Here is a 27,808-nt window from a genome sequence, read left to right as displayed (position 1 = left end):
CTAAGAATAGATGCTCCAGAATTGTTAGTACGTGGGGAATGCATGAAGCTATTAAAACAGACATGTCAGGAGACCAATTTTCTTCACCCGCCTACTGAAGATACTACTCACCAGCAGCAGCAGGTAGACATAGAGCAGAACCTGAATCAGCAGGTTGTGGCATACTTGGAGTGCACCCTGCCACCCCAGATCGAAGATCCCCTGAACTACTGGGCAGCCAAACTCAATTTGTGGTCGCAACTGGCAGAGTTTGCCCTGGACAAGCTTTCATGCCCAGCCAGCAGTGTGGCATCAGAGCGGGTGTTTAGTGCGGCGGGGGCCATAGTTCCCCGAGGAGAACTCGCCTGTCCACCCAAAATGTGGAGAAACTGACCTTTGTGAAGATGAATCAGGTGTGGATCTGCCAGGATTTTCAAACACCAGTGCCTGATGCATCCGACAAGATCATCCATGGTGCCACACCTACACTGACATAAGAGACCTGTTTCCTCTGGCAACCTGCTTCAGCTACTATTCTGATGCTGCCACCCGCCTGATGCCACAGCTGCTGCCAGGTTCTTCTACAGCCACCCACCATCTTCAGCTGGTACTGGTATTGCCCCCCCCACCTCCCCACTATGTCACTGGGCCACTCTGTGGTCTCCTCATGCTGCTGCCATCTTACCACTCTGTGGTCTCCTCATGCTGCTGCCAGTTCACCACTATGTCACTAGGCCACTCTGTGGTCTCCTCATGCTGCTGCCAGTTCACCACTATGTCACTGGGCCACTCTGTGGTCTCCTCATGCTGCTGCCACATCACCACGCTGTGGTCTCCTCATGCTGCTGCCACCTCACCACTCTGTGGTCTCATGCTGCTGCTAGCTCACCACTCTGTGGTCTCTTTATGCTGCTGTCAGCTCACCACTATGTCACTGGGCCACTCTGTGGTCTCCACATGCTGCTGCCACATCACCCCTCTGTAGTCTCCTCATGCTGTTGCCAGGTCACCACTATGTCACTGGGCCGCTCTGTGGTCTCCTCATGCTGCTGCCACATCACCACTCTGTGGTCTCCACATGCTGCTGCCACCTCACCACTATGTCACTGGGCCACTCTGTGGACTTCTCATGCTGTTAACACTCTCCCCATTCCATGAGTGGTCCACTATTTTGCCTTTTTGACCTGGTTGACATCATTTATTTGACCCTTCTTCTGATCTGTCAGAAGGAAGGAAAAATGAGATGCATAACGAATCCTGTCTATGTAGCAGCTGTAAGGCCTTATGATTTGGTAGCAAAAAGCAGGAGTGGGTACAAAACACAGAAGCCATGCAAAGATTCCATTCACGTATCATCTTTGTTTTGGATACACTCCTGTTTTTTTAGCTTTAGCAATACTGATGGATTACTGACCAAATGCTGACCGAGTGAAGGCGGATGCCAAGGATCCGTTTTTTGGGGGTTATTGTTCTGACAGATCAGAGGAAGGACAAAATAATCAGTGACGTCAACACTAACTTACTGCTGACACCCGCTGCACTCTGTTGGGGGGCTCTACTTGTATAAGCATTTAATAGAACAGGTTCTGTAGACATCTATGTGGAATCAGCTGATCAGCTGTGTAAAAGGAGTGCGCTCTTTCACGCTATAGTAGGATCTTGAGTTCACACTTAAGTTATTTGGTCAGTTTTTGCCCCGAAATTGACCAAATAAGTGAAGTGTGCAGTGATTCTAAGAGCGATGCCAGTCATCTGCGTGTCATACTGACTCACTGTATTGTTTCATTACCACAACAGACTCCCTATGCGTGTTACTACAAGACACAGTGTTCTACAGCACTTTACAGGCTCTCTGCAGCCAGGAAATAGCTGTTTTTTAGCGCAATTCGCCATGAATAAATTCGGATCAAACCAAATCTTTTCGGAAAATTTGTCGAACCGACCAAATATTTTTTTTTTTCAAATTCGCTTATCTCTAGTAGTGATGTTTAAAAAAAAAAAAAAAATTTTTACCCTGAGCAACAGTTAAATGTCCCATTTCAACATGAATTTGGTCTGGTGTTTTTTTTACCACTAAAAAATGGTGGTAAAAATACATGCAGTTTTTATGGCTTTTTATATGTGTGAATTGCGTTTTTTTTCCCCTATAGAGAGAGAGAAAAAAAAACAAAAAAAAATAAATAAAAAAAGCACCCTAATAAAATGTTTTTCCTGCAAAAAATAAATAAAATAAAAGCACATATGTAAAAAAAAAAAAAAAGCTGCTAAATACCTTAAACTATATCTCATTTGGGCCAAAACCTGGGAAGCATACTCCATGTGACAACTGTATTTCTAGACTGAACACTGCTCCTCTGATGTAAACTCACGGCATCATAATGAATTACGATACTGTGTGTTCCTGACAGACTGCAGGTCTTTTATAATGATAGTCATGGTATTATGTGAGTGGTCAAGCAGGAACACACAGCATCGTAAATCACTATGATGCTGTGTTTGGGGAAGAGGAGTGGTGTATTTTTAATGGCTTTTTGTAAGCAGAAAAAAAAATTAAAATAAAACACCAAACCAAGATCATGTGTGAAGGGGGTCTAATGGTTGTTTTTTTTCTGGCAATGACCTTTATCAACTATCCACAGTACTTTGTGATCATCAGTGTGGGTTGCAGTGGATGGACCCATATTTCAGAATCAGGGACTATTGTCTGCAACCTTTCCTCGTCAAGACAGAGGTGGTGAGGAGCTGTATGAAGCAGTAGCCAAGTAGGTGCACTGACGCTCTATACCGGGGATCAGCAACCTTCGTCACCCCAACTGCTGTAAAACTACAACTCTCAGCATACACACATAGTCGGCCCATAGAAGTGAAAGGAGGGTTCTGGGAGTTGTAGTTTCAGAACAGCTGAAGCACCAGAGCTGGCTGATCTCTGCTCTATACAATTCTTTGAGAGATATAGAAACAGTCGAGCACACTACAGCGGTTAATTGGACCAGTGGCAAAGTTGACACCCAGCTTTCCCAGTCTTCTGAATGGCAAATGCAATTCTGCCTTGATATAATGATATAGCTATGCTTCTAGTCTCACTTCATAAGGGCTCATGCACACGAAAGTATCTTCTTTCCGTGTCCGTTCCGTTTTTTTTTTTTGCAGACCATATGTGGAACCATTCTTTTCAATGGTTCTGCATTTCGTTTCCATATGTCAGTTCCGCAAAAAAAATAGAAAATAGAACTTGTCCAAATATTGTCCACATAACGGACAAGGATAGTACTGTTCTATAAGGGGCCAGCTGTTCTGTTCCACAAAATCTGGAATAAAAAAGGACGTCATCCATATTTTTCGCAGATTCGTTTTTTGCGGACCGCAAAATACATACGGTCGTGTGCATAAGCCCTAACTAGACATACCTGCTATAGGACTATAGAGGAGCTGGTAGACAACCACTGTGAAAGCTCCGCTGGCATCACATATTGATTGTCACCCAGATGTCCGGGGAAACATATTACTTAGAAACTGCAGAATAGAATTTAGCCCGAATTTGCAGTATTTACCGATTTTGATTTTATATTTTTTATTTATTTTTACAGGAAATGCTATTATAACAGTAATCGTTAGTGCTGATCAGAGCATAGAACCTGGCTATGATTTTACAATTGCTAAATCTTCTTAGCTCTGCACAGAATAGTGATTCATGCCGCCACATTCTCCAGTGCCTGGAACACTGACTAATCTTGAGGTGGAGTCCAGGATCTTTCCGGGTAAGATTAACAATGGCATGGTGAAGGAATGAGGCGGAAAAAAAAATAAAATAAAAATCACAGGGACTAGCCAAATCCCTATGTATACCAGAGCTTGTGGCAGGTATGCGTGACGTACTGTGCTACAGAAAGGAATCTGGAGGACATTACTCAGAGGTTAAACATTTAGGGTAAGAATAGGCTAAATCCGGTTGTTCCTAGAGAAAAAAAAAGCCCAGAGTTCTCAAATTAAACTAAGGTCTGTGTTCTTTTTTTACACTCTCTATCGATGAGCTTTATGTAAACTCTCCCCTTCCAAAAACATGAAGGCAAATGTTCAGTTTTCCCCCTATTTTTGTGTAAAGGGGAATGCAAAAACACCTAATACTGCCCACAGCATGAATGATTTTTCTCATGACATTTCCCTCAGCATATCCTGTTGGCTCAAAATCATTCTAGTCCTGTCGGCTCTCCTGACCTGTCCATGTCCATTTAAGTATATCCCTGTAGTCTCGATGAAATAATTCTGGAACATTTTTTCTTAGAATTCTGGGTTGTGTTGTTCCTCTGTTGTTCGTCCTGTAAATGTATTAATAAATTGACAAATGGGTGCCGCCAGCAGCAGACACTGACATGAGGAGTGGTGCTTTCACAGAAACAAAAGGAAATCTGATGGATCCCTTTTAACAAACAGGCGACATGTACGTATTGTTACTAGGAGACAATGGACTACGATGGTGTCCTGTATGAAATATATGACGGTTGTATTTTCAAGCAAATACATGATAATGAAATTCTATAAATATTTTATATAAATAAAATTTTATATATCATTATTACTATATTCACATAAATAAATTATATTTACCTTCATAGCAACTTCTCCAATCTGTGTCCCCATGACAGCCTGAAATGGGACATCAGATTTCCCCACTACAGACACAGAACATGCTTTATCTGCCAGGAAAGCCGCAACCTCCATACCTAGATATTAGGGGAGAGATAAGGTGATTATTATTTTTTTTAAATTGGTTATAGCTATTGTTTAGTTACTTGTTCTTGCCTATTTGGTCACATATAGGTTCTTCTGTATTACGCCATAGTTTAACAGTGTTTTATATCATTATTAGAGATGAGCGAATCGAAGTTGACGAAGTGGAATTCGATCCGAATTTCAGGAAAAATTCGGTTCGCACTGAATCCGAATTTTTTCACACTTCGTAGTAACAAATCGCATTTTTTCCTAAAATGGCTGCTGCACGTGTGAGGACATGGAGCAAGGAAGTCTGGGAAGGCGGGATCACCCATAATGCCATGCATGCAGCCAATCAGCAGCCAGCCAGCCCTGTGATGTCACAACAGAATTTTTTAAAAATTTGCTCATCTCTAATCATTATGAATATAATTTTTTAGGATAAAGCGCAATTAATTCCAGTATGATGTTGTTCTATACCTTACATTTGTTTGTTTCGTAGAAACATCTGGGGATTTTACAATAAATTCTTTAGATACTTTGGGGGTCATTTATCAATCTGAAATACACCTAAATAAGATGCATTTCAGGTGCAGATTGAGGGTATTTACATCCAAATCAGGTGAACGGTGTAGGAATTACAACAGTTTGCATATGTGCCTCCCACTTGTTAAAGGACCAAAAGTAATGGGACAATTGTCTTCTCAGCTGTTCCATGGCCAGGTGTGTGTTATTCCCTCATTATCCGAATTACAATGAGCAGATAAAAGGTCCAGAGGTCATTTCAAGTGTGCTATTTGCATTTGGAATCTGTTGCTGTCAACTCTCAAGATGAGATCCAAAAAGCTGTCACTATCAGTGAAGCAAGCCATCATTAGGCTGAAAAAACAAACCAAACCCATCAGAGAGATAGCAAAAACATTAGGCGTGGCCAAAACAACTGTTTGGAACATTCTTAAAAAGTAGGAATGCACCAGTGAGCTCAGCAACACCAAAAGACCCAAAAGACCATGGAAAACAACTGTGGTGGATGAAGAATTATTTCCCTGGTGAAGAAAACACCATTCACAACAGTTGGCCAGATCAAGAACACTCTCCAGGAGGTAGGTGTATGTGTGTCAAAATCAACAAATCAAGAGAAGACTTCACCAGAGTGAATACACAGGGTTCACCACAAGATGTAAACCATTGGTGAGCCTCAAAAACAGAAAGGCCAGATTAGAGTTTGCCAAACGACATTTAAAAAAGTCCTCACAGTTCTGGAACAACATCCTGTGGACAGATGAGACCAAGATCAACTTGTACCAGAGTAATGGGAAGAGAAGAGTATGGAGAAGAAAAGGAACTGCCCATGATCCTAAGCATACCACCTCATCAGTGAAGCATGGTGGTGATAGTGTCATAGCGTGGGCATGTATGGCTGCCAATGGAACTGGTTCTCTTGTATTTATTGATGATGTGACTGCTGACAAAAGCAGCAGGATGAATTCTGAAATGTTTCAGGCAATATTATCTGCTCATATTCAGCCAAATGCTTCAGAACTCATTGGACGGCGCTTCACAGTGTAGATGGACAATGACACAAAGCATACTGCAAAAGCAACCAAAGAGTTTTTTAAAGGGAAAGAAGTGGAATGTTATGCAATGGCCAAGTCAATCACCTGACCTGAATCCGATTGAGCATGCATTTCCTTTGCTGAAGACAAAACTGAAGGGAAAATGCACCAAGAACAAACAGGAACTGAAGACAGTTGCAGTAGAGGCTTGGCAGAGCATCACCAGGGATGAAACAGAGCGTCTGGTGAGGTTTATGCGTTCCAGACTTCAAGCTGTAATTGACTGCAAAGGATTTTCAACCAAGTATTAAAAAGTGAAAGTTTGATTTATGATTATTCTGTCCCATTACTTTTGGTCCCTTAACAAGTGGGAGTCACATATGCAAACTGTTGTAATTCCTACACCGTTCACCTGATTTGGATGTAAATACCCTCAAATTAAAGCCGACAGTCTGCAGTTAAAGCAAATCTTGTTTCATTTCAAATCCATTGTGGTGGTGTATAGAACCAAAAATGTTAGAATTGTGTCAGTGTCCCAATATTTATGGACCTGACTGTATATAAAGCCCTATAGTGATAGTGGAGCACTATTTACGTCCCTATAGTAGTACATAGCACCCTATAAGCAAACCAGGTAACCAACAGGAGCTGAGCTATAATATCATGTGACCAGGCAGAGGCTTTAAACTGTGCCTATTCTTAATATAATTGTATATAACTAATGTAATGTCTGTACAAATGAGGATTAGTACTAGTGATACTGTTGTGGACATGAGACTGAAAGATCTGAAGCCATTACAAGATGGCGCTGGCATCCAGGATCACTCCTCACTTATCTATAGGTTTACATTCCTTAGCTATGCTAATTGCACAGAAGTGAAAATTTATTTTTGTATAATGACCAATAGAACAATGCCACGAGCCTCAGGGGGGACGTCCCCTCTGATGTTCATATATACTTCTTAACTTCCTCTAATAAACGAGAATTCTGCTTTGATCCTTGAGAGGTGTCAATGTGTTATTCTCAGTCGTGCACGACTCACTAACAATTTGCAATTTGGAGCAGACAGTTTGACAAGATAGCACAGCTTGTGTGCATCCAAAACAGTTGGTGCCCAACGTGGGGCAAGAGTGAAATCGTTCAGACTGAACAGCCGCAAGAATCATCCACTTTTGGGTCAGACCCATATGAGGAAGGAGACTGCGCAGCTCCGAGAAAGGTAAGAAAACTATCTTACCTAATATCCCTTCTGTGCCTCCACTCTGTGCAGTGGATGGGACGGCTGTCCATCTGGACACCAGACCACATGAGCTCTTTTCCCAAGTACCTGGTCAAATTATATTATCAACTGTCTGTGGTTAGACAGGGACTTCCGAGGAAATTGTATATTGTTACACATGTTCCAACCTTAGAGAGTTGATGACTTCAAAATAAACTTGTCCTGTCAGCAATAGACTATTGAGAAGAAATCCCAGCAGTCGTGTCTTGTATAATCGTGATGTTTTATTCCATCAAATCAAAATGTCCTATATCCAGTGCGGCGTGCACTGAGTGAGTGCCGGCTGATTCCTTTTGAGCAATAGACTATTGTCACGTTGGTAGGCGTGTTCCTATTGGTGTCACGTATCTGTCACACCAAAAGAGGTCTTTCAGTTAATATGAAAAATAGAATCATATTAGTGGATAGAGTATAGGTTGTTGTAACGGAGCCTCGGAAAACGAGGAAGGACTCATTGCATACGTTCCAGAATTGTAAAACAAGGACTAAAGTTAGCCATTTCAGAGGCGGGAGGCATGTCATTAGAGTAAATGGGATCTCCTGGCACCCCGACTGGGTACCTCCGTTGATGGATGCTCCTAGTGCTTCCCGAGGGCTCCAAGCACTCCACTTGACACCGTAAGCACTGCCGACCCCACGAACCTCCGCAGCTTGGTTGGGGTCTCACCGTCTCGTACCCACTCTGGACCTACAACAAGACTCCAGGCTCCAGTGGGTGAACCTCTCTTCTTTCAGAGAGCGATGCAGGAACAAGCTCTTAAAAAAGATCAGGATTATAGCCAGGGGAGTATACAGCATATAGCAATCCCCAGTGTAGATGCAGCCTTTCCCCCACACATGAGATGAGGCTCTATGTTGAGGGCAAAACAGGAATTCTATTTATCGAGGCTACATGTCAGCCTTTTATACAGGTCTTCCAGCAAGGGACACTCACCCTGGGGACCTTGTAGAAGACTGAGACAGTTTTTAGATTAGCCAATCACATGCATTTACAGTATAGAAACACTCCCAGCAATTGTACACAACCCCCCCCCCCCCCTCTGCCTGTGATACAATTACCAAACACAATGGGCATTGTCTGTGACACAATTAACAATATACAATGTGCCCTGCCTGTGATACAATTACCAAACACAATTAACTTAATCACTCACAGGCAGAAAACACACATTTTCCCAAAACACAGAAAACACCTCAAAATCTCACATATCCCCATAAATTATACATACGTGGATAGCTCTGATCTGGGCGAACAACAAATCCAAAAATCACCCAGATTCGAGCAAGGGTTCCCGAATTCCATGGAAGTCACATTTGACGGACCGCAAGCATGGCTTGCCTGCCCAAAACAGTTCCACAGATTTAAGCTGTGTGGCCGGTCTATCTTCTCCTTCAAAGTTAGTATATGGGCCATAATCCTGAGGCAAGAGGCTAGCAAACAGGCTCCTCCAAAACCCAGTGGCGAGGTTATTTTCGCCACAGAGTATAATTTTAGCCCATTTCCAGAAGAAGAGAACAGGTTGCTGTCCTCTAACTTCAGGGAGTTAGGAAAGTGTTCAGATTAAATGTACATGCAAAGATAATTTAGAGAGATTAACAGTACAGGCAGCGTTAGAGGCTGGGAGCAGCGAGTGGGTTATCAGTGTAGTGAAGATTTAAAAGAAAAGAAGAAGTGATAAGGCTGGCCGCAGGTTAGCCTGGATTTGTGGGAGGGACCAGTACCTGTTTTAAGCGGTCCACTTCTCCCAGGCAGCACGTCGACATTCGGACATCGCTACTTCCGGGTGTGACGTCATCACCAAGTGTCCGAAAGTGTTGGAGCTTCTAGACGCCGGGTGGTGCTTTTCGTTCTGCCACAAGCTTTTTTCCAGCGCTGGTCTTTGTTCAGGAAGGTGGGGTAAGCGAAGCAGGGCAGGAGGTTGTGAGGGTAGGGGGTAGTGTGCGGCAGGATCGCTTTCCCTGGCGATCAGGCACGTGCGGTTTTCAGGTTTGACACCGGGGGGCAGCATTGCTACACGCACCATTGCCGGCTCAGCTCCGCTGCTCATTTGAGTCATAATACACTGGGGCTGCAAGTTACCGGAGCACAGCTGCCTAGGCCTAGTGGCTGTGTCCCGGTGTCATTTCTGTGCATTTTTCAGCAACGCTTCTGTCTGTGCACACGTTGACCTCACATACATATACTACGTACTTACCCTATACATGTAGTCCGCACATGTGACAGTGGCGAAAAAAAAAAAAGGGATTTCTAAAGGAAAAATTCTCATGTTGCCTGGTGGAAACCTTTTCCGCCAAGCCTCTTGCAGACACCATTAGCATAGGTACATTCACCAACTACAGCCACACTCTCGCACGACAGTCAGAGACACCTCGTATCATCTCGTAGAATAGTGTCATACGTCATACGGTCTGTTTTCCACGACTCCTATACTTACATACATTCACCTACCACGTCTGTAGGTTCGATAGCCCGCAGTATTCGTTTTTAATCAGTCTGCCACGCCACAGATTCAGATAAACTCGGGCTCGCTTCATCCGTCAGTGGAAACGACTATCATACTTCACGTGAGCCTCGTCGACTGCTCCTCATACGTTCATTCTGTCGGGGGAGGGGGGTTAGGTTCTGTCAGTTGTCTGTCGGCTTACGGGCTGCAGGTCGTAGGGTTAACAGGTTGTTTTTTTTTGTTTTTGTTTTTTTTTGTTGTTTTTTTTTCCCCTCTTCTTTCTTTCCACGTTTTTTTTTCTGTTTTGTTTTGTTTGTTTGTTTTGTTTGGTGTTTTCTTTCTTTTGTTGTTTTTGTTTAGTCGTCATGTCTCAGCCATCAGACATTGAGGAGTTTGTGTCTTTGCCTCAGTCTCCAAGAGGGTCCGAACACGGCAGCACTCCATCCATCAGGGCTTGGACTGTGCCTAAGTTAACGGCAGAGTTACTCAGGAGAGGGATTCCGTTCGCGGCTACTGCCAGAAAGGCGGAACTTTTCAAATTGCTGTTTCCCGCTACACCACAGGCCGGCCTGGCTTCTTCCGGTGACAATACCACCATCACCAATTCACTGGTACAGATCCACTCGGTCTTAAACTCGCTCACTAGTTCCATTCAGGATTTACAAGCCCGGATGGAAGTAATGGAACAGCATCGCATCCCCCCCCCAGCAGTTGGGCCGGCTGGCGGCGCGGCATCTTCGGCTGTGGTCACAGGTACCGTGCCTTTCCTACTTCCAGCACCTAACCTGTCGCAGGGCGGGAGAGCGCCTTCAGTGGCGCCGGTATATTTCGTTAGGCCCAGCATCAGAAAGGACATATTAGAACGCAAGGATGTCAATCTGGCATCTTTGTTGATTATATCCCACGATGTAACGGAGAATAAGTCCTTCGGTTGCAGTGAGTTATCTGTGGTACTCAAGGCCAAAGACCCCAGGCTCAGTCGCAAGCTGACCCTGGCTGAATTCGTCCTGGCTTTCAGTCTTTTCAGAGACGTGTTGTGCTCTGCCAGCCCCAATAGGAGAGAGGAGTTGGACATTTACCTCTACAGGGTGGTAGACTTGGCGCATAAGTACGGGGGCACAGCATTCTATGACTACCATAGGTCCTTCTCGGCCAAAGCGGCAGCCATTTGGGCCCAGTTCCAGGTAGTCACGGACTGGAGCGACATTGACATGGAGCTATTTTGCAGGCACTTCGCCAGCCTGAAGTCCCCGGTGTGCGCAACATGTCAGTCTCCTGCTCATACTACCGCCTGGTGCCCTTTGGCCGACCTCACTGCTGCCCCCAGTACCTCCAGAGGTGGGATCAACCCGGGTCCTAGCCTGCAGGCTACCCAGTTTGATAAGCTGGGGAGACCCATTCATTACTTGGGCAAAGCCCAGCTCTGCAATAATTTTAACTATGCGGTATGCAACTTCAGCCAGTGCAGGCTCCTGCATATTTGTGCTACATGCTTCAGGGCACATCCGGTCACGGTCTGCACCGTGAAGCCGGCATGACTGAGCCGGGTGAATGTCGAGGTCCTCGACCACCTGCTGCGGCTTCATCCCGTTCAGCCGTTCCGCGCTTTTCTGGTGGAAGGTTTCTTACAGGGATTCCACACTGGGCTCATAGCCTTGCCTCAGCAGACACATGAATGCCCCAATCTGCAGTCGGCTTCTAACCATGCTGATCTGGTGGATCTGCTGCTGGCAAGTGAGCTGGAGAAGGGCTTTATCATCGGTCCTTTCCAGTCCTCTCCTTTTTGCACGTGGAGGGTGAGCCCGGTGGGGGTGGTGCAGGGTAAATACTCAAATAAATTCCGTTTGATTTATGACTTGTCTGCTCCACATTCTTCCCACGTTCCTAGTCTCAACTCTCTGATTCCGTCTGAAGAGTTTTCATTGAAGTATACTTCCGTGGATCAAGCTATCCAGGTCATTCTACAGTCAGGCAGGGGCGCTTGGCTGTCCAAGGCAGATATCTCTGATGCGTTCAAACTGCTGCCCATTAGCCCATCTATCTGGCAGTGGCATGGCATCAGATGGAGAGAGGCATACTATTTCGCCACCAAGTTGACGTTTGGTTCCAAGAGCAGCCCCAGTCTGTTTGACAAGTTAGCGCAGGCTCTGGAATGGATTTTGTTGGAAGTTCAGGGTTGCCAGAATGTCATTCACTACCTGGATGATTTTCTGTTGATAGAGGAACCCTCACGGGCGCCTGCTGACTTGCAGGTTCTCTTGCAGGTGTTCGAGGAGTTAAACATTCCGGTGGCTGCCCACAAAACGGAAGGGCCTGCGCAGGTTGTCACATTCTTGGGGATCTCTCTGGATTCACGTGCCATGTCGGCAAGCTTACCACTAGACAAACTCGACAGAATCAAATCAGGTGTCCGTTCCTTGCTCATGTCTCAGGTTTGCACCAAGAGAGAATTGCAGTCTCTGTTGGGCATGTTGAACTTTGCCATGAGGATCATTCCTCAGGGTAGATCATTTATTTCAAGGTTGTTAGTCTTACTGCAACAGACCAGTGATTTGGACGCATCAGTGCATCTTGATACCAACGCCCGGGCAGATCTGTTCATGTGGGACGGATTTCTTAGTGGGTGGAATGGCATTTCCATGTTTATTCCGAGGGCCACTTCTGATTCTCCACACGTATTTTCAGACGCGGCTGCCTCGATAGGTTTCGCGGCCATATTCGGCCCTCACTGGTTCGCCGGCTCATGGCCCTCGCACGTACTACAGATGCCGGGGTTTTCTCAGACGTCGGCATTGTTCGAGATCTATCCTATTGTGGCAGCCGCTATAGTTTGGGGGCGTAGGTGGTCGGGTCACACGGTGGTTTTCCACACTGACAACATGGCGACCGCAGAGATCATTAACAAGGGTAGGTCCAAATCGCTACTCATCATGTCTTTCATGCGTAGGTTGACCTGGATAGCTCTGGAACAGGGGTTTCATTTCCATGCCCAGTTTCTGGACGGGGTCAGCAATGTGGCGGCTGATGCTTTGTCCCGTTTGGACTTTGCACGCTTTTTCTTACAGAACCCAGAAGCAGACGCGGTGGGCACCCCGGTACCGGACTGGCGGCTGCTGGTCTTGGACTAGACTCTCTGTTGGTGGTCGCCAGTTCTCTCATTACGAAGTCTTTGTCGACCAGTACTTTGAAGTCATACCGCCGAGCATGGGTAGTTTTCTTAGACTTCCAGTCGGTATACCCTAGGGGTGACGCTGGTCAGGTCAAGTACATGGTGGCTTTCGTATCTTACTGTCACTCAGTACTAGCGTTATCCTACAACACCATCAGGCTATATTTGGCAGGGGTGCAACATTTTTTGGCACTTCAAGAGCCAGATAGACCCTCCATATTTTCAGCTCACCCGATTAAGGCCATCCTCAGAGGCATCCAGAAAAGCCAGGTCACGGTCAAGCCGAGCCGTCAACCTATTACGGGGGTAACATTTCGTAGCCTGTCGGACGTCCTCTCGTTGTCACCGTTCGGGGCCCTGCCCAGCCTGGTGATCAAAGCAGCGATGTACTTGGCCTTTTATGGGTTTCTAAGACCAGGTGAGGTGACACAGGCCAGACGAGGGGCGGTGGCTCTCCGCAAGGGAGACTTAGTAAGGATGGGCAGTATCTTCCATCTACAGTTGCCTCACAATAAAACCAGGCAGGTAGGTCTTGGCCATGTAGTCAAATTCTTCCAGACCACAAACGCCTGGTGTCCAGTGGCAGTCTTGGACAACCTCGCTCTGGCCCTTAGTCTCCACGGCCCCACCGACCCGTTGCTACCATTCCCTGTTGATCCACTCACGACCAGCCAGTTCACCAAACATATCCGTACCCTGTTGGCCAGTATTGGATTGAATCCGGCGCAGTTCTCGGGGCATTCTTTCCGCATTGGTGCGGCATCCGCAGCGTCCAAACATGGAGTTCCTGCGCACATCATCAAGCACTTGGGGCGCTGGCGCTCAGGGTGCTTTGTCCGGTATATCCCGGAGCCTCTGGCAGAATTGGTCCAAGCATTTAGTACGTTGGCAGAATAGCACGGGGGGCATCCTTCCCTCACTGGTGGGTTTTTGCCCCCTTTTCCAGGCATACCGACCTAGTGAGGCCAAGGCACACCTCAGGCCAGTTAGGTAGGGGGGGTGGTGGTTGGGCGTCCTCCATTCGCCAGGTCCTGTCCACAAATGGGGGTTGGCAGTTCAGTGCCTGACCGTTACACTGCCCATCTGATTGTCTCAGAGAGAGAAGGAAAGAAATTATTTAAGAACAGAAAAAAGTTAAATGAAGATAACAGGGGTTCACCAAGGAGGGAGGTAGAATGAGGAGGAATGGAAAAAAGTACTGACAAATAAGAAAAGGAATGCTTCAAGATAACAATGTTCTAAAAGATGCAGAAGCATGGTATAGAACAGCCAGAGAATTGAATAAATTAGGCTAGACCGAAATGTATGATGAAAAGACAAATGACTATTATTACATGCCTCCAACACAGCCCGCTAAAATGGCGAAGTACTCTGCCATGCTTCAGCAGGCACGATCCCACCATATCCTAAGCCCCCTCAGTCTCCGGAAGGGTGGATCTGTGGAGTATGTCATTGCCAAAATCCCACAGGGAGGAATGTCTGTTACAGCTGTGGCGTAGCAAAACCACACCGCAGGCCCACCTCATTGTACCCGGTTATCACACAGGATGGCACACGCCATGTACCAGCTTCTGCTCCGGCAGCTATCTTAACTAATCCCACTTCCTCTCCGGCAGCCAAGTTAACTAATTAAACTTCCTCTCCAGCAGCCATCTTAACTACTGGCATCTTCATGAATGGGGAAGAGGAACAGCCGGAAGACCAGGCCGAAGGAGGAGTAGGGGCTCCCGCTGACACTACATATGGGGTTCAACAGTTACAGCTCCACCAGGTACCTCAGCTCAGCTGGTTACTCCGTCCAGGATAACCTTGACTATACGAACAGACCAGGAGTCATCAGTTCATTAGACACCCAGGGCTTACCACAATACACCGTACCCTTCTTTTATAGATGAACCAGGGCATAATCTCCTCCGACCACTTCAAAAGCCAAAATATGTTGTATGGAAGCCACAGGAGATGATAGCCTTAGTGAACAATCTGCCGGATCCGGACAAACTGCCTATGCCATTCTATAGGAAGGCAAGACAAATACAGAAGACCCACGCAGCAACATTGAAGGACTTGGCCGCCCTAGTGTAGATCAAAGCGGGAGATGGATTCTGGCTGGTCATGGAACCGCATCTATATATGGAGTATAAAGAGTCAGATGAAACTGTAGAATCAGGAAACCATTTCACCAGGCAATTGGGAAAATAGGCCAAAGGAAGACTGGCTGATCAAGCAAACACAATACAAGATATAACCCAAGAGAAGGGTGAATCAGTTGAGAAATTCTTCCACCGTCTGAACGTGATATTCCATGATCTGGGATTTACAGCACGGGAAAAGTCACACCAACAACTTTGGACACAAGCCTTTGCACAAGGACTGAGAGAGCCTATTAGAAAACAGGTGCTAATGACAAGGCCTGAATACCATAGAAACATAGAAACATAGAATGTGTCGGCAGATAAGAACAATTTGGCCCATCTAGTCTGCCCAATATACTGAATACTATGGATAGCCCCCGGCCCTATCTTATATAAAGGATGGCCTTATGCCTATCCCATGCATGCTTAAACCCCTTCACTGTATTTGCAGCTACCACTTCTGCAGGAAGGCTATTCCATGCATCTACTACTCTCTCAGTAAAGTAATACTTCCTTATATTACTTTTAAACCTTTGCCCCTCTAATTTAAAACTGTGTCCTCTTGTGGTAGTTTTTCTTCTTTTAAATACGCTCTCTTCCTTTACCGAGTTGATTCCCTTTATGTATTTAAAAGTTTCTATCATATCCCCTCTGTCTCTTCTTTCTTCCAAGCTATACATATTAAGGTCCTTTAACCTTTCCTGGTAAGTTTTATCCTGCAATCCATGTACTAATTTAGTAGCTCTTCTCTGAACTCTCTCTAGAGTATCTATATCCTTCTGGAGATATGGCCTCCAGTACTGCGCACAATACTCCAAGTGAGGTCTCACCAGTGTTCTGTACAGCGGCATAAGCACTTCACTCTTTCTACTGCTTATACCTCTCCCTATACATCCAAGCATTCTGCTGGCATTTCGTGCTGCTCTATTACATTGTCTTCCCACCTTTAAGTCTTCTGAAATAATTACTCCTAAATCCCTTTCCTCAGATACTGAGGTCAGGACTGTGTCAAATATTCTATATTCTGCCCTTGGGTTTTTACGCCCCAGGTGCATTATCTTGCACTTATCCACATTAAATTTCAGTTTCCAGAGTTCTGACCATTCTTCTAGTTTTCCTAAATCCTTTTCCATTTGGCGTTTCCCTCCAGGAACATCAACCCTGTTACATATCTTTGTGTCATCAGCAAAAAGATAAACCTTACCAGCGAGGCCTTTTGCAATACCACACCTTGAGACCAGAAGTCCTGTACCAAGTAACGAAGGGGATTGAGCAGAACTGTCACTTCCAGAAGCCCAAAGCTGCCATAATGGTCTTTCAACCGTGGCAAGACCCCAACAAAGTATCCACAATTATTTTTTACCGCTGTGGAAAGCCCGGACATGTGAGGAGAAATTGTAGGACCCCGGGAAATTAAGGTATGAGAAGAAACCCTAATTGTTCTCACCATTATGCGGGTTACCAAAACCAGGGCCTATCAGAGTTGCCTCCTCCTCCCACAGGGCGACAACAAGAAGATTTATCCTGCTAGGAAAAAGGCAAGCCAGGTCCACCACCCTGTCCACTGTTAGCCCTTGAAACAAAACAACCCAGTGGACCAAGCCCTTTTGTCCAGGTGAATGTAAAGGGAAAATCACTTGATTTCCTGGTGGACACTGGTGCAGCCAGAAGTGTGATTCGACACCTGGACCTCCCTGACCCTGATTGCCTTTCTGCTGAGACAGTGGCATGTGTAGGAGTTGATGGTACTACTAGACGCTCCCCCATGTCCAGGCCTCTACACATGGACATACAACCTACTCAAGCCATGCTAGCACAATTCGTTGTATTCTCTACATGCCCTGTCAACCTGTTGGGAGCAGACCTCCCTGCAAAGATGCAAGTACAATCCAATTTCAGGAAGATGACAGTGTCCCTAACATCACCCCTGGACCCTTTGGACACCAAAGTTGTTGGCCTATTTTACCTTAAAGATGACATTTCAAACATGAGAGACGAAAGTACTCTAGAAGCTGTTCCTGAAGGCCTATGGGCCACAGGCCCTAAAGACATAGGCAGATTAAAAGTGACACCAGTCAAGGTCACATTGAAGCCACATGCTGTTCTCCCATGCAAGCCGCAGAACCCTCTCTCTATAGCCCAGACAGACTCCATATCAAAGCAACTTAAGGCCTACCTTGCCGTTGGTGCCATCATCCCTACAAAGTCACCTTGTAACACTCCTCTGTTCCCTTTGAAGAAGAAAACCAAAAAAGGAGAACCAGCAGCAAAGTGCATGGTACAAGACCTTCTGGCCGTTAATGAGACTACAATTTTGGATACTCCAGTGTTGCCAAATCCCCTCACCCTACTGGCACAGATACCCTCTACTGCAACTTATTTAACAGTGATAAACTTTGCAAATGCATTTTTCAGCGTACCTCTAGATGTGGACAGTCAATTAGTGTTGGTCGAGCACCAAAGTGCTCGTGTACTCTGGTGCTGGAGTAGAACACTTCCCGATGCTCGGGTGCTCTACAGAGCACCCGAGCACAATGGAAGTCAATGGGAGAACCCGAGCATTAAACTAGGCACCCCCTGCTCTGAAGAGGGGAGGATGTCGGGACTCTAGTTCGGCTTAGGAGTCTCTGCTCTGACTCAATATATAGCTATGTCCATATATGGAGTCAGTGCTTGGGGACACCCAGTGTATTTAAATCTAATTTAGCCTCTATTTCTGAAAAGTTTCTGGTGGGAAACTACATTACAGCCAAGAATCTTATCCATTACACTATAGAGCTGTATGGCCAGTTACAAAAAAAAAAAAAAATTAAATATGAGACTTCTGCTGTATAGGAATACTAACTACTAGTAAGTATTCCTATACAGCAGAAGTCTTTTTTTTTTCCATTTTTTTTTTTTTTTTTTTTGTAACTGGCCATGCAGCTCTGTAGTGGATAAGATTCTTGGCTGTAATGTAGAAGATTGTGAGTTTGAATCCCGTCAAACTTTTCAGAAATAGAGGCAAAATTTAATTTAAACATATATATGATTTTAGCCATAATATATTTACATATATTATTATATATAATATAATATAATATATGAAAATATATTATGGCTGAAACATCAGTACTAGTTTCCCACATATTATGCATTCATATATATCCAAAGTAAGATAGATATATATATATATATATATATATATATTAGTAATTACACATTTTTTACAATTACTAAAAAAAAACTCACAACCTTCTAAATTACAGCCAAGAACCTTAACCACTACACTATAGAGTTGCATGGCCAGTTACTAAAAAAAACAATAAATATGAGACTTCTGCTGTATATGTCACGGACCAGAGTGGGGGTAACTCTAATCCGTGTGATGTTAAAACGTATGGAAGCTGCTCGGCCAGGGCAACAGAATAGGGAGCAGGTCACCTCCTAACGCATCCCTAATTCTGACCCTGACTCCTAACTGTATGAGCCGACCCTGATGGTAGGAGGGCTCATACTCCGTAACCTAGGGTCCCTACTAGCCCTCAGGATAGCCCTGTGCTAGGAGCAGGGTAAGACGACCTGTTCCTCCTAGGCATGGACGAACAGGAGTCTCACTGGCCAAGCTGCACAGGAAAGGGGAAACATAAACAGCATATGGCAATGGCAGGTAGTCAAACTAGTACCACACCTACCTGCCACAGACACACAGCCTGGAACCCATGCATAAGTGCTGCAGTCCACAACAACATAAATGGACACAGCACACATCACACAGGAACCCAGGACCATAAGCTGCAATAAACATAAAGACACCACAAGACATAGCATAACATCAGAACATCTATGCCAAGACATTACTTAGGACCACAAGGGTGGCCCTCACTGGACAGGAGGAATAATACCAGGAGGATGACTCCAGCAAACACCATGGCTGGAGTTCCCCTCAGCTATTGGCATCCAGCAGGAGCTAAATAGCCCCAAGTAGCCACACCCACACACAGACACACCCAGTGTTCACACACAAAGAAGGGAGTTAACTCTTCCTACTTCAGGCAAGGAACAGTAAGCACTTAAAAAGGGAAAAACACCCATAAACCACACAGACAAAAGGCACACCTACAAAGAGAGGTTGCCAGGAGCAACCGCATGCACTTCACAGCAAGCTGCCTAGCAACAGCTCAGATGAAGTTTCGGACTTGCCACTAGTGATGTCCCGAATAGTTCGCCGGCGAATAGTTCCCAGCGAACATAGCTTGTTCGTGTTCGCCGCGGCGGGCGAACATATGCGATGTTCAGTCCGCCCCCTATTCGTCATCATTATGTAAACTTTGACCCTGTACCTCACAGTCAGCAGACACATTCCAGCCAATCAGCAGCAGACCCTCCCTCCCAGACCCTCCCACCTCCTGGACAGCATCCATTTTAGATTCATTCGGAAGCTGCATTCTTAGTGAGAGGAGGGACAGTGCTGCTGCTGCTGATTTAATAGGGAAAGTGTTAGCTAGGGCAGTGTTCTGTGTCCACAAACTCATCTGCTGTAAGGACAGCATCCTGACAGCACCCCAAAAAGCCATTTTTAGGGCTGGTACATCAGTCTGCTTATATACACTGCTCAAAAAAATAAAGGGAACACAAAAATAACACATCCTAGATCTGAGTTAATTAAATATTCTTCTGAAATATTTTGTTCTTTACATAGTTGAATGTGCTGACAACAAAATCACACAAAAATGAAAAAATGGAAATCAAATTTTTCCACCCATGGAGGTCTGGATTTGGAGTCACACTCACAATTAAAGTGGAAAAACACACTACAGGCTGATCCAACTTTGATGTAATGTCCTTAAAACAAGTCAAAATGAGGCTCAGTAGTGTGTGTGGCCTCCACGTGCCCGTATCACGTCTCCTGATGTACTGGCCTGTCTCCTGGTAGCGCCTCCATGCTCTGGACACTACGCTGACAGACACAGCAAACCTTCTTGCCACAGCTAGCATTGATGTGCCATCCTGAATAAGCTGCACTACCTGAGCCACTTGTGTGGGTTGTAGACTCCGTCTCATGCTACCACTAGAGTGAAAGCACCGCCAGCATTCAAAAGTGACCAAAACATCAGCCAGGAAGCATAGGAACTGAGAAGTGGTCTGTGGCCACCACCTGACAGGCTCGCCTGTAACATGGCAACAGGGAAACAAGCAAACATATACACAGACTCCAGATACGCATATGGAGTGGCACATGATTATGGTCTCATTTGGAAAGCTAGAGACTTCATAACGGCAAATGGAACGCCTGTCACACATCACAAGGCCATAGCCCACCTCTTGGAGGCTGCTACCTCAAGTGGTAGCAATCAAAGTAAAAGCCCACACCAGGGCAGAGACGCACCCTCTGATGTACATATATACGTTTTAACTTCCTCTAATAAACGAGAATTCTGCTTTGATCCTTGAGAAGTGTCAGTGTGATTTTCTCTGTCATGCACGACTCACTAACAACTTGCAATTTGGAGCAGACCGTTGATAAGATAGCACAGCTTGTGTGCATCCAAAACAATGCCACATAATGTACTGCCTAATGGGTCTTCAGTGACATGGAGGCCAAAAAGGCTAAGCTGCTGAATGGTTTTTGAAGGTGGCTGGCCCAATGATGGCTTAAGCTGAGCGGCCAACCGGGATTTCTTCCTGTAGAGTCAATCTGCCCCTGCTGACTCATATGCAGGCTCGGACCGGCACTCAGGGGAACACGTGAATCCCCAATAGTCCCCAGAACAAGTTGTGCCCCTAGTTCCCCACCACCTGCACAAGTGGCACATGGCACAGTAGATTGACCACACTACATACATATAGGCAATGTACAGCATCTCACTCAGCCTATGTTTATATAAAAAAACAGGTAGATTTAATAAAGTACATAGTAGTAGTTTATTATAGATTGCATTTCTAAATTGGTATCTTTAAAAAAAAAATATAATGTTCTTGTGCCGTTTTATACTTGCATTGGTGCCTCCTGGTGTTCTTCTGATGCCCTTTTGAGAACATTCACCAAATGTGAATCAGTGCCAGAAAGAAGCTAATTCTGTTGCATTGATTCTTATTGGCTGTCCTGCACAATATCAGGAATCACTTGCTGCCCATGTACAAAAGTAAATGGCAATAGGATTGAGATACTGGCCATGTGTGACCACCAAATGAACACCAGGGGACGATATACCAAGTATTAAACAGTATCATCTAGACAGGTCATCTTTATACACACCTAAACACTGAAATTGCAACACCAAGAAGAACAACCCATAAGGGTATACAAATCGAGGAAGTAGCAAGTGTCATTAAGCTCTGCAGATGATCAAATTTTCAAGCACCTTGCTCCAGTCTTTGGCATGTGGGAGGTGCATAAAAGTCAGATTAAAAGCAAAGTGTTTTTTTTGCAACATGAAACCTAAAAAAAAAAAATCGTATTAAGTCATGTGGGATGATTGTGCGCTGCTTCCTGTTTGTCAATGTGCTACTTATTTACTTATTGCCACTTGTCACAAACAGAGAGGGACAGAATCCTTGAACGGAGAGACCTTGGTGTGACGCTTCGCGATCTCGGCAATACGAAGAAATTGCGAATGCTTGATGTTCTAAAAATCACAGAATCACCAAGCCCTCTCCTGCATACAAAGAGTTAAAACTTTCCGTTACAGCTCACAGAGCAGAGGTTAATTAGCAAACCCTGGCCAAAGATTCCTACTGAACCCCTGTCAGGTTATACATCCATCAATCTGATATCATGATGACAAAACCTCATAAACGGTCATTCTCTCTAGTCTGAGCGGCCCCAACACAGCATGAGTTTTCACACTCCTTAAGCCTGTTCAGACTTTCAAAAGAGAAGGACAGATCCTTATCACATAGCTGGTTGGTACAAGTAGGAAGATGACCCTAAGGTCACCTCCAGTCCATAGACTTCATATTTTTCCCATATTTCCTTCATTTTTCCTGGGTTAGAAAAATACGAAATGAACAATCTCTTCAAAAAATGTTTCAGTTCTTCTAACACACCTTCCAGGAGATCCGCGAGTCAATTGGAAATTCCCGCTCAGATATAAAGGCACACTGTATTATCTTCCAGTCATATTTGGTATCAGATGATGCGTAAAATTGTCCCGTTTATAAATATGGACTTTATTTCTTAATTTGACCTACGGGTACGGAGAAACTGGCAAAGCCAAGATTCTACCAGATTTTCTCCCTCTCAGGGCAAGAACTGCCCCTCTTCCAATTACACAAGGCTGGGCTTGTAAGTGTCATAGCCACTCCCAGCTACAGAGTGGGTAAAACACAGTGACCCACTCAAGTCCTGGTCCTTCACCTACCATCTGGAGTAGATTTACATCACGACCGCCCGCTGGACACGGGCACATCGCCATCTTGGATTATTCCTTGCAAAGACTATCTTTTACTGGACACTACCACAGTAATTCTAAACTTAAACATTTTACTCCTTTTCATCTCTTACCCATTTCCATCCAACCAATCTGTTCAACTGGCAGGTATATTTATCTGCTAGTTTTAATGTATATTTTTGTGTATAGTTTAACCTCTTAAGGACTCAGCCCTATTTCACCTTACGGACTTGGCCATTTTTTGCAAATCTGACCAGTGTCACTTTAAGTGCTGATAACTTTAAAAAGCTTTGACTTATCCAGGCCATTCTGAGATTGTTTTTTCGTCACATATTGTACTTCATGACACTGGTAAAATGAAGTTAAAAAAATTCATTTTTATTTATAAAAATTACCAAATTTACCAATTATTTTTTAAAAAAATTGCAAATTTCCAGGTTTAAATTTCTCTACTTCTATAATACATAGTAATACTTCCAAAAATAATTACTTTACATTCCCCATATGTCTACTTCATGTTTGGATCATTATGGGAATGATATTTTTTTGGGGATGTTACAAGGCTTAGAAGTTTAGAAGCAAATCTTGAAACTTTTCAGAAATTTTCAAAAACCCAATTTTTAGGGACCAGTTCAGGTCTGAAGTCACTTTGCGAGGCTTACATAGTAGAAACCACCCAAAAATGACCCCATTCTATAAACTACCCCCCTCAAGGTATTCAAAACGGATTTTACAAAAGCTGTTAACCTTTTAGGTGTTCCACAAGAATTAATGGAAAATAGAGATACAATTTCAAAATTTCACTTTTTTGGCAGATTTCCCTTTTTAATAATTTTTTTCCAGTTAAAAAGCAAGGGTTAACAGCCAAACCAAACAATATTTATGGCCCTGATTCTGTTGTTTACACAAAAACCCCATATGTGGTCGTAAACTACTGTACGGGCACACGGCAGGGCGCAGAAGGAAAGGAATGCCATACGGTTTTTGGAAGGCAGATTTTGCTGGACTGTTTTTTTTTGACACCATGTCCCATTTGAAGCCCCCCTGATGCACCCCTAGTATAGAAACTCCAAAAAAGTGGCCCCATTTTAGAAACTACGGGATAGGGTGGCAGTATTGTTGGTACTAGTTTAGGGTACATATGATTTTTGGTTGCTCTATATTACACTTTTTGTGAGGCAAGATAACAAGAAATAGCTGTTTTGGCACTGTTTTTATTATTTACAACATTCATCTGACAGGTTAGATCATGTGATATTTTTATAGACCAGGTTGTCACGGATGTGGCGATACATAAATAAAAAAAAGTATACATATTAGGTATCGCCGCATCCGTGACAACCTGGTCTATAAAAATATCACATGATCTAACCCCTCAGATGAACACCGTAAAAAATAAAAACTGTGCTAAATAAACCATTTTTTGTCACCTTACATCACAAAAAGTGTAATAGCAAGCGATCAAAAAGTCATATGCCCCCCAAAATAGTGCCAATCAAACAGTCATCTCATCCGGCAAAAAATTAGACCCTACCTAAGATAATCGCCCAAAAACTTAAAAAATTATGGCCCTCAGACTATGGAAACACTAAAATATGATTTTATTTTGCTTCAAAAAAGAAATCATTGTGTAAAACTTACCTAATATGTATACTTTTTTTTTTATTTATGTAAGTTTTACACAATGATTTCTTTTTTGAAGCAAAATAAAATCATATTTTAGTGTTTCCATAGTCTGAGGGCCATAATTTTTTAAGTTTTTGGGCGATTATCTTAAAGGGATTCTGTCACCTCCCCTAACCCAAAATCGGATTTTAAAGCAGTCATGCAGCACAGCTTACCTTGAATCGGCTGTGCTCTTCTATCTTGTAATCCGTCCAGTAGGTTATGAGAAAAACGACTTTTAGGATTATGCTAATTAGCCCTGAAGGTGCCCAGAGGGGCGTTTTATTCCTCTTAGTGTGCCCAGTAACGCCCCTCTTACAGTGCCCAAAACGCCTTCCTTCGACTGCCTAACCGCCCACAGCCTCTCATCCCTCTCCTCCCCCTCCCTCAAGGCCGAACGAACTTTCGCACAGGCGCAGTACCCACTGAGGGCTGCGCCAGTGCGATCTGCAGAAGACTGAGGGCAGGAGCTTCATCCTCGTCACTGGGCATGCGCCGAGCCCAGTGACGTCCGATGCTCGCTCTTCCCTCAGTCTCCAGCAAATCGCACTGGCGCAGCCCTCAGTGGGTACTGCGCCTGCGCGAGAGTTCGTTCGGCCGTGAGGGAGGGGGAGGAGAGGGATGAGAGGCTGTGGGCGGTTTGGCAGTCGGAAGGAAGGCGTTCTGGGCACTGTAAGAGGGGCGTTACTGGGCACACTAAGAGGAATAAAACGCCCCTCTGGGCACCTTCAGGGCTAATTAGCATAATCATAAAAGTCGTTTTTCTCATAACCTACTGGACGGATTACAAGATAGAAGAGCACAGCCGATTCAAGGTAAGCTGTGCTGCATGACTGCTTTAAAATCCGATTTTGGGTTAGGGGAGGTGACAGAATCCCTTTAACGTCGAAAGGCGTCATCGCGGCGGCTCCCCCAGGCTACGCTAAAGCCGATTGGCGTCATCTCGCGTGAGCCGAGATTTCCTGTGAACGCGCACACACAGGCGCGCGCGCTCACAGGAACGGAAGGTAAGAGAGTGGATCTCCAGCCTGCCAGCGGCGATCGTTCGCTGGCAGGCTGGAGATGTGATTTTTTTAACCCCTAACAGGTATATTAGACGCTGTTTTGATAACAGCGTCTAATATACCTGCTACCTGGTCCTCTGGTGGTCCCCTTTGTTTGGATCGACCACCAGAGGACACAGGCAGCTCAGTAATATGTTGCGCCAAGCACCACTACACTACACCCCCCGCCCCCTGTCACTTATTAACCCCTTATTCACCCTTGATCACCCCTGATCACCCCATATAGACTCCCTGATCACCCCCCCGGATCGCATCCGCAAAACGCATACGGACGTCTGAATGGAGCCTTACAGGGGCGTGATCAATGACTGTGGTGATCACCCCATATAGACTCCCTGATCACCCCCCTGTCATTGATTACCCCCCTGTCTTTGATCACCCCCCTGTAAAGCTCCATTCAGACGTCCGCATGATTTTTACGGATCCACTGATACATGGATCGGATCCGCAAAACGCATACGGACGTCTGAATGGAGCCTTACAGGGGCGTGATCAATGACTGTGGTGATCACCCCATATAGACTCCCTGATCACCCCCCTGTCATTGATAACCCCCTGTAAAACTCCATTCAGACGTCCGCATGATTTTTACGGATCCACTGATAGATGGATCGGATACGCAAAACGCATACGGACGTCTGAATGGAGCCTTACAGGGGCGTGATCAATGACTGTGGTGATCACCCCATATAGACTCCCTGATCACCCCCCTGTCAAGCTCCATTCAGACGTCCGCATGATTTTTACGGATCCACTGATAGATGGATCGTATCCGCAAAACGCATACGGACGTCTGAATGGAGCCTTACAGGGGCGTGATCAATGACTGTGGTGATCACCCCATATAGACTCCCTGATCACCCCCCTGTCATTGATTACCCCCCTGTCTTTGATCACCCCCCTGTAAAGCTCCATTCAGACGTCCGCATGATTTTTACGGATCCACTGATACATGGATCGGATCCGCAAAACGCATACGGACGTCTGAATGGAGCCTTACAGGGGCGTGATCAATGACTGTGGTGATCACCCCATATAGACTCCCTGATCACCCCCCTGTCAAGCTCCATTCAGACGTCCGCATGATTTTTACGGATCCACTGATAGATGGATCGTACCCGCAAAACGCATACGGACGTCTGAATGGAGCCTTACAGGGGCGTGATCAATGACTGTGGTGATCACCCCATATAGACTCCCTGATCACCCCCCTGTCATTGATTACCCCCCTGTCATTGATCACCCCCCTGTAAAGCTCCATTCAGACGTCCGCATGATTTTTACGGATCCACTGATAGATGGATCGGATCCGCAAAACACATACAGGCGTCTCCCTGGAGCCTTCCAGGGGGGGTGATCACCCCATATAGACTCCCTGATCACCCGCCCTGTCATTGATCACCCCCCCTGTCATTGATCACCCCCCTGTCATTGATCACCCCCCTGTCAGGCTCCATTCAGACATTTTTTTGGCCCAAGTTAGCGGAAATTATTATTTTTTTCTTACAAAGTCTCATATTCCACTAACTTGTGTCAAAAAATTAAATCTCACATGAACTCACCATACCCCTCACGGAATCCAAATGCGTAAAAAAATTTTGACATTTATATTCCAGACTTCTTCTCACGCTTTAGGGCCCCTAGAATGCCAGGGCAGTATAAATACCCCACATGTGACCCCATTTCGGAAAGAAGACACCCCCAGGTATTCCGTGAGGGGCATATTGAGTCCATGAAAGATTGAAATTTTTGTCCCAAGTTAGCGGAAAGGGAGACTTTGTGAGAAAAAAATTAATAAAATCAATTTCCGCTAACTTGTGCCAAAAAAAAAAAATTTCTATGAACTCGCCATGCCCCTCATTGAATACCTTGGGGTGTCTTCTTTCCAAAATGGGGTCACATGTGGGGTATTTATACTGCCCTGGCATTTTAGGGGCCCTAAAGCGTGAGAAGAAATCTGGGATCCAAATGTCTAAAAATGCCCTCATAAAAGGAATGTGGGCCCCTTTGCGCATCTAGGCTGCAAAAAAGTGTCACACATCTGGTATCGCCGTACTCAGGAGAAGTTGGGGAATGTGTTTTGGGGTGTCATTTTACATATACCCATGCTGGGTGAGATAAATATCTTGGTCAAATGCCAACTTTGTATAAAAAAAAAATGGGAAAAGTTGTCTTTTGCTGAGATATTTCTCTCACCCAGCATGAGTATATGTAAAAAGACACCCCAAAACACATTGCCCAACTTCTCCTGAATACGGCGATACCACATGTGTGACACTTTTTTGCAGCCTAGGTGGGCAAAGGGGCCCACATTCCAAAGAGCACCTTTAGGATTTCACAGGTCATTTACCTACTTACCACACATTAGGGCCCCTGGAAAATGCCAGGGCAGTATAACTACCCCACAAGTGACCCCATTTTGGAAAGAAGACACCC

General features: G+C 45.0%; 1 protein-coding gene across 2 annotated transcripts in view; it reads right to left on the bottom strand.

Annotated features, from left to right (window-relative positions):
- LOC120994759 (apoptosis-inducing factor 3-like) overlaps nucleotides 1–27,808 on the bottom strand; it is a 198,809-nt gene that overhangs the window by 82,533 nt on the left and 88,468 nt on the right. For both annotated transcript variants that reach the window (XM_040423553.1, XM_040423554.1), the window contains one exon: nucleotides 4,585–4,700. In XM_040423553.1, coding sequence (XP_040279487.1) covers nucleotides 4,585–4,700 — 116 coding nt within the window. The remainder of the gene's footprint in view (nucleotides 1–4,584; nucleotides 4,701–27,808) is intronic.

This window comes from Bufo bufo, chromosome 3 (assembly GCF_905171765.1).
Source record: "Bufo bufo chromosome 3, aBufBuf1.1, whole genome shotgun sequence".
In the NCBI taxonomy this organism is placed as follows: Eukaryota; Metazoa; Chordata; class Amphibia; order Anura; family Bufonidae; genus Bufo; species Bufo bufo.
Note: the sequence above shows the minus strand (reverse complement) of the source record. Positions and strands in the feature narration are given on the sequence as shown.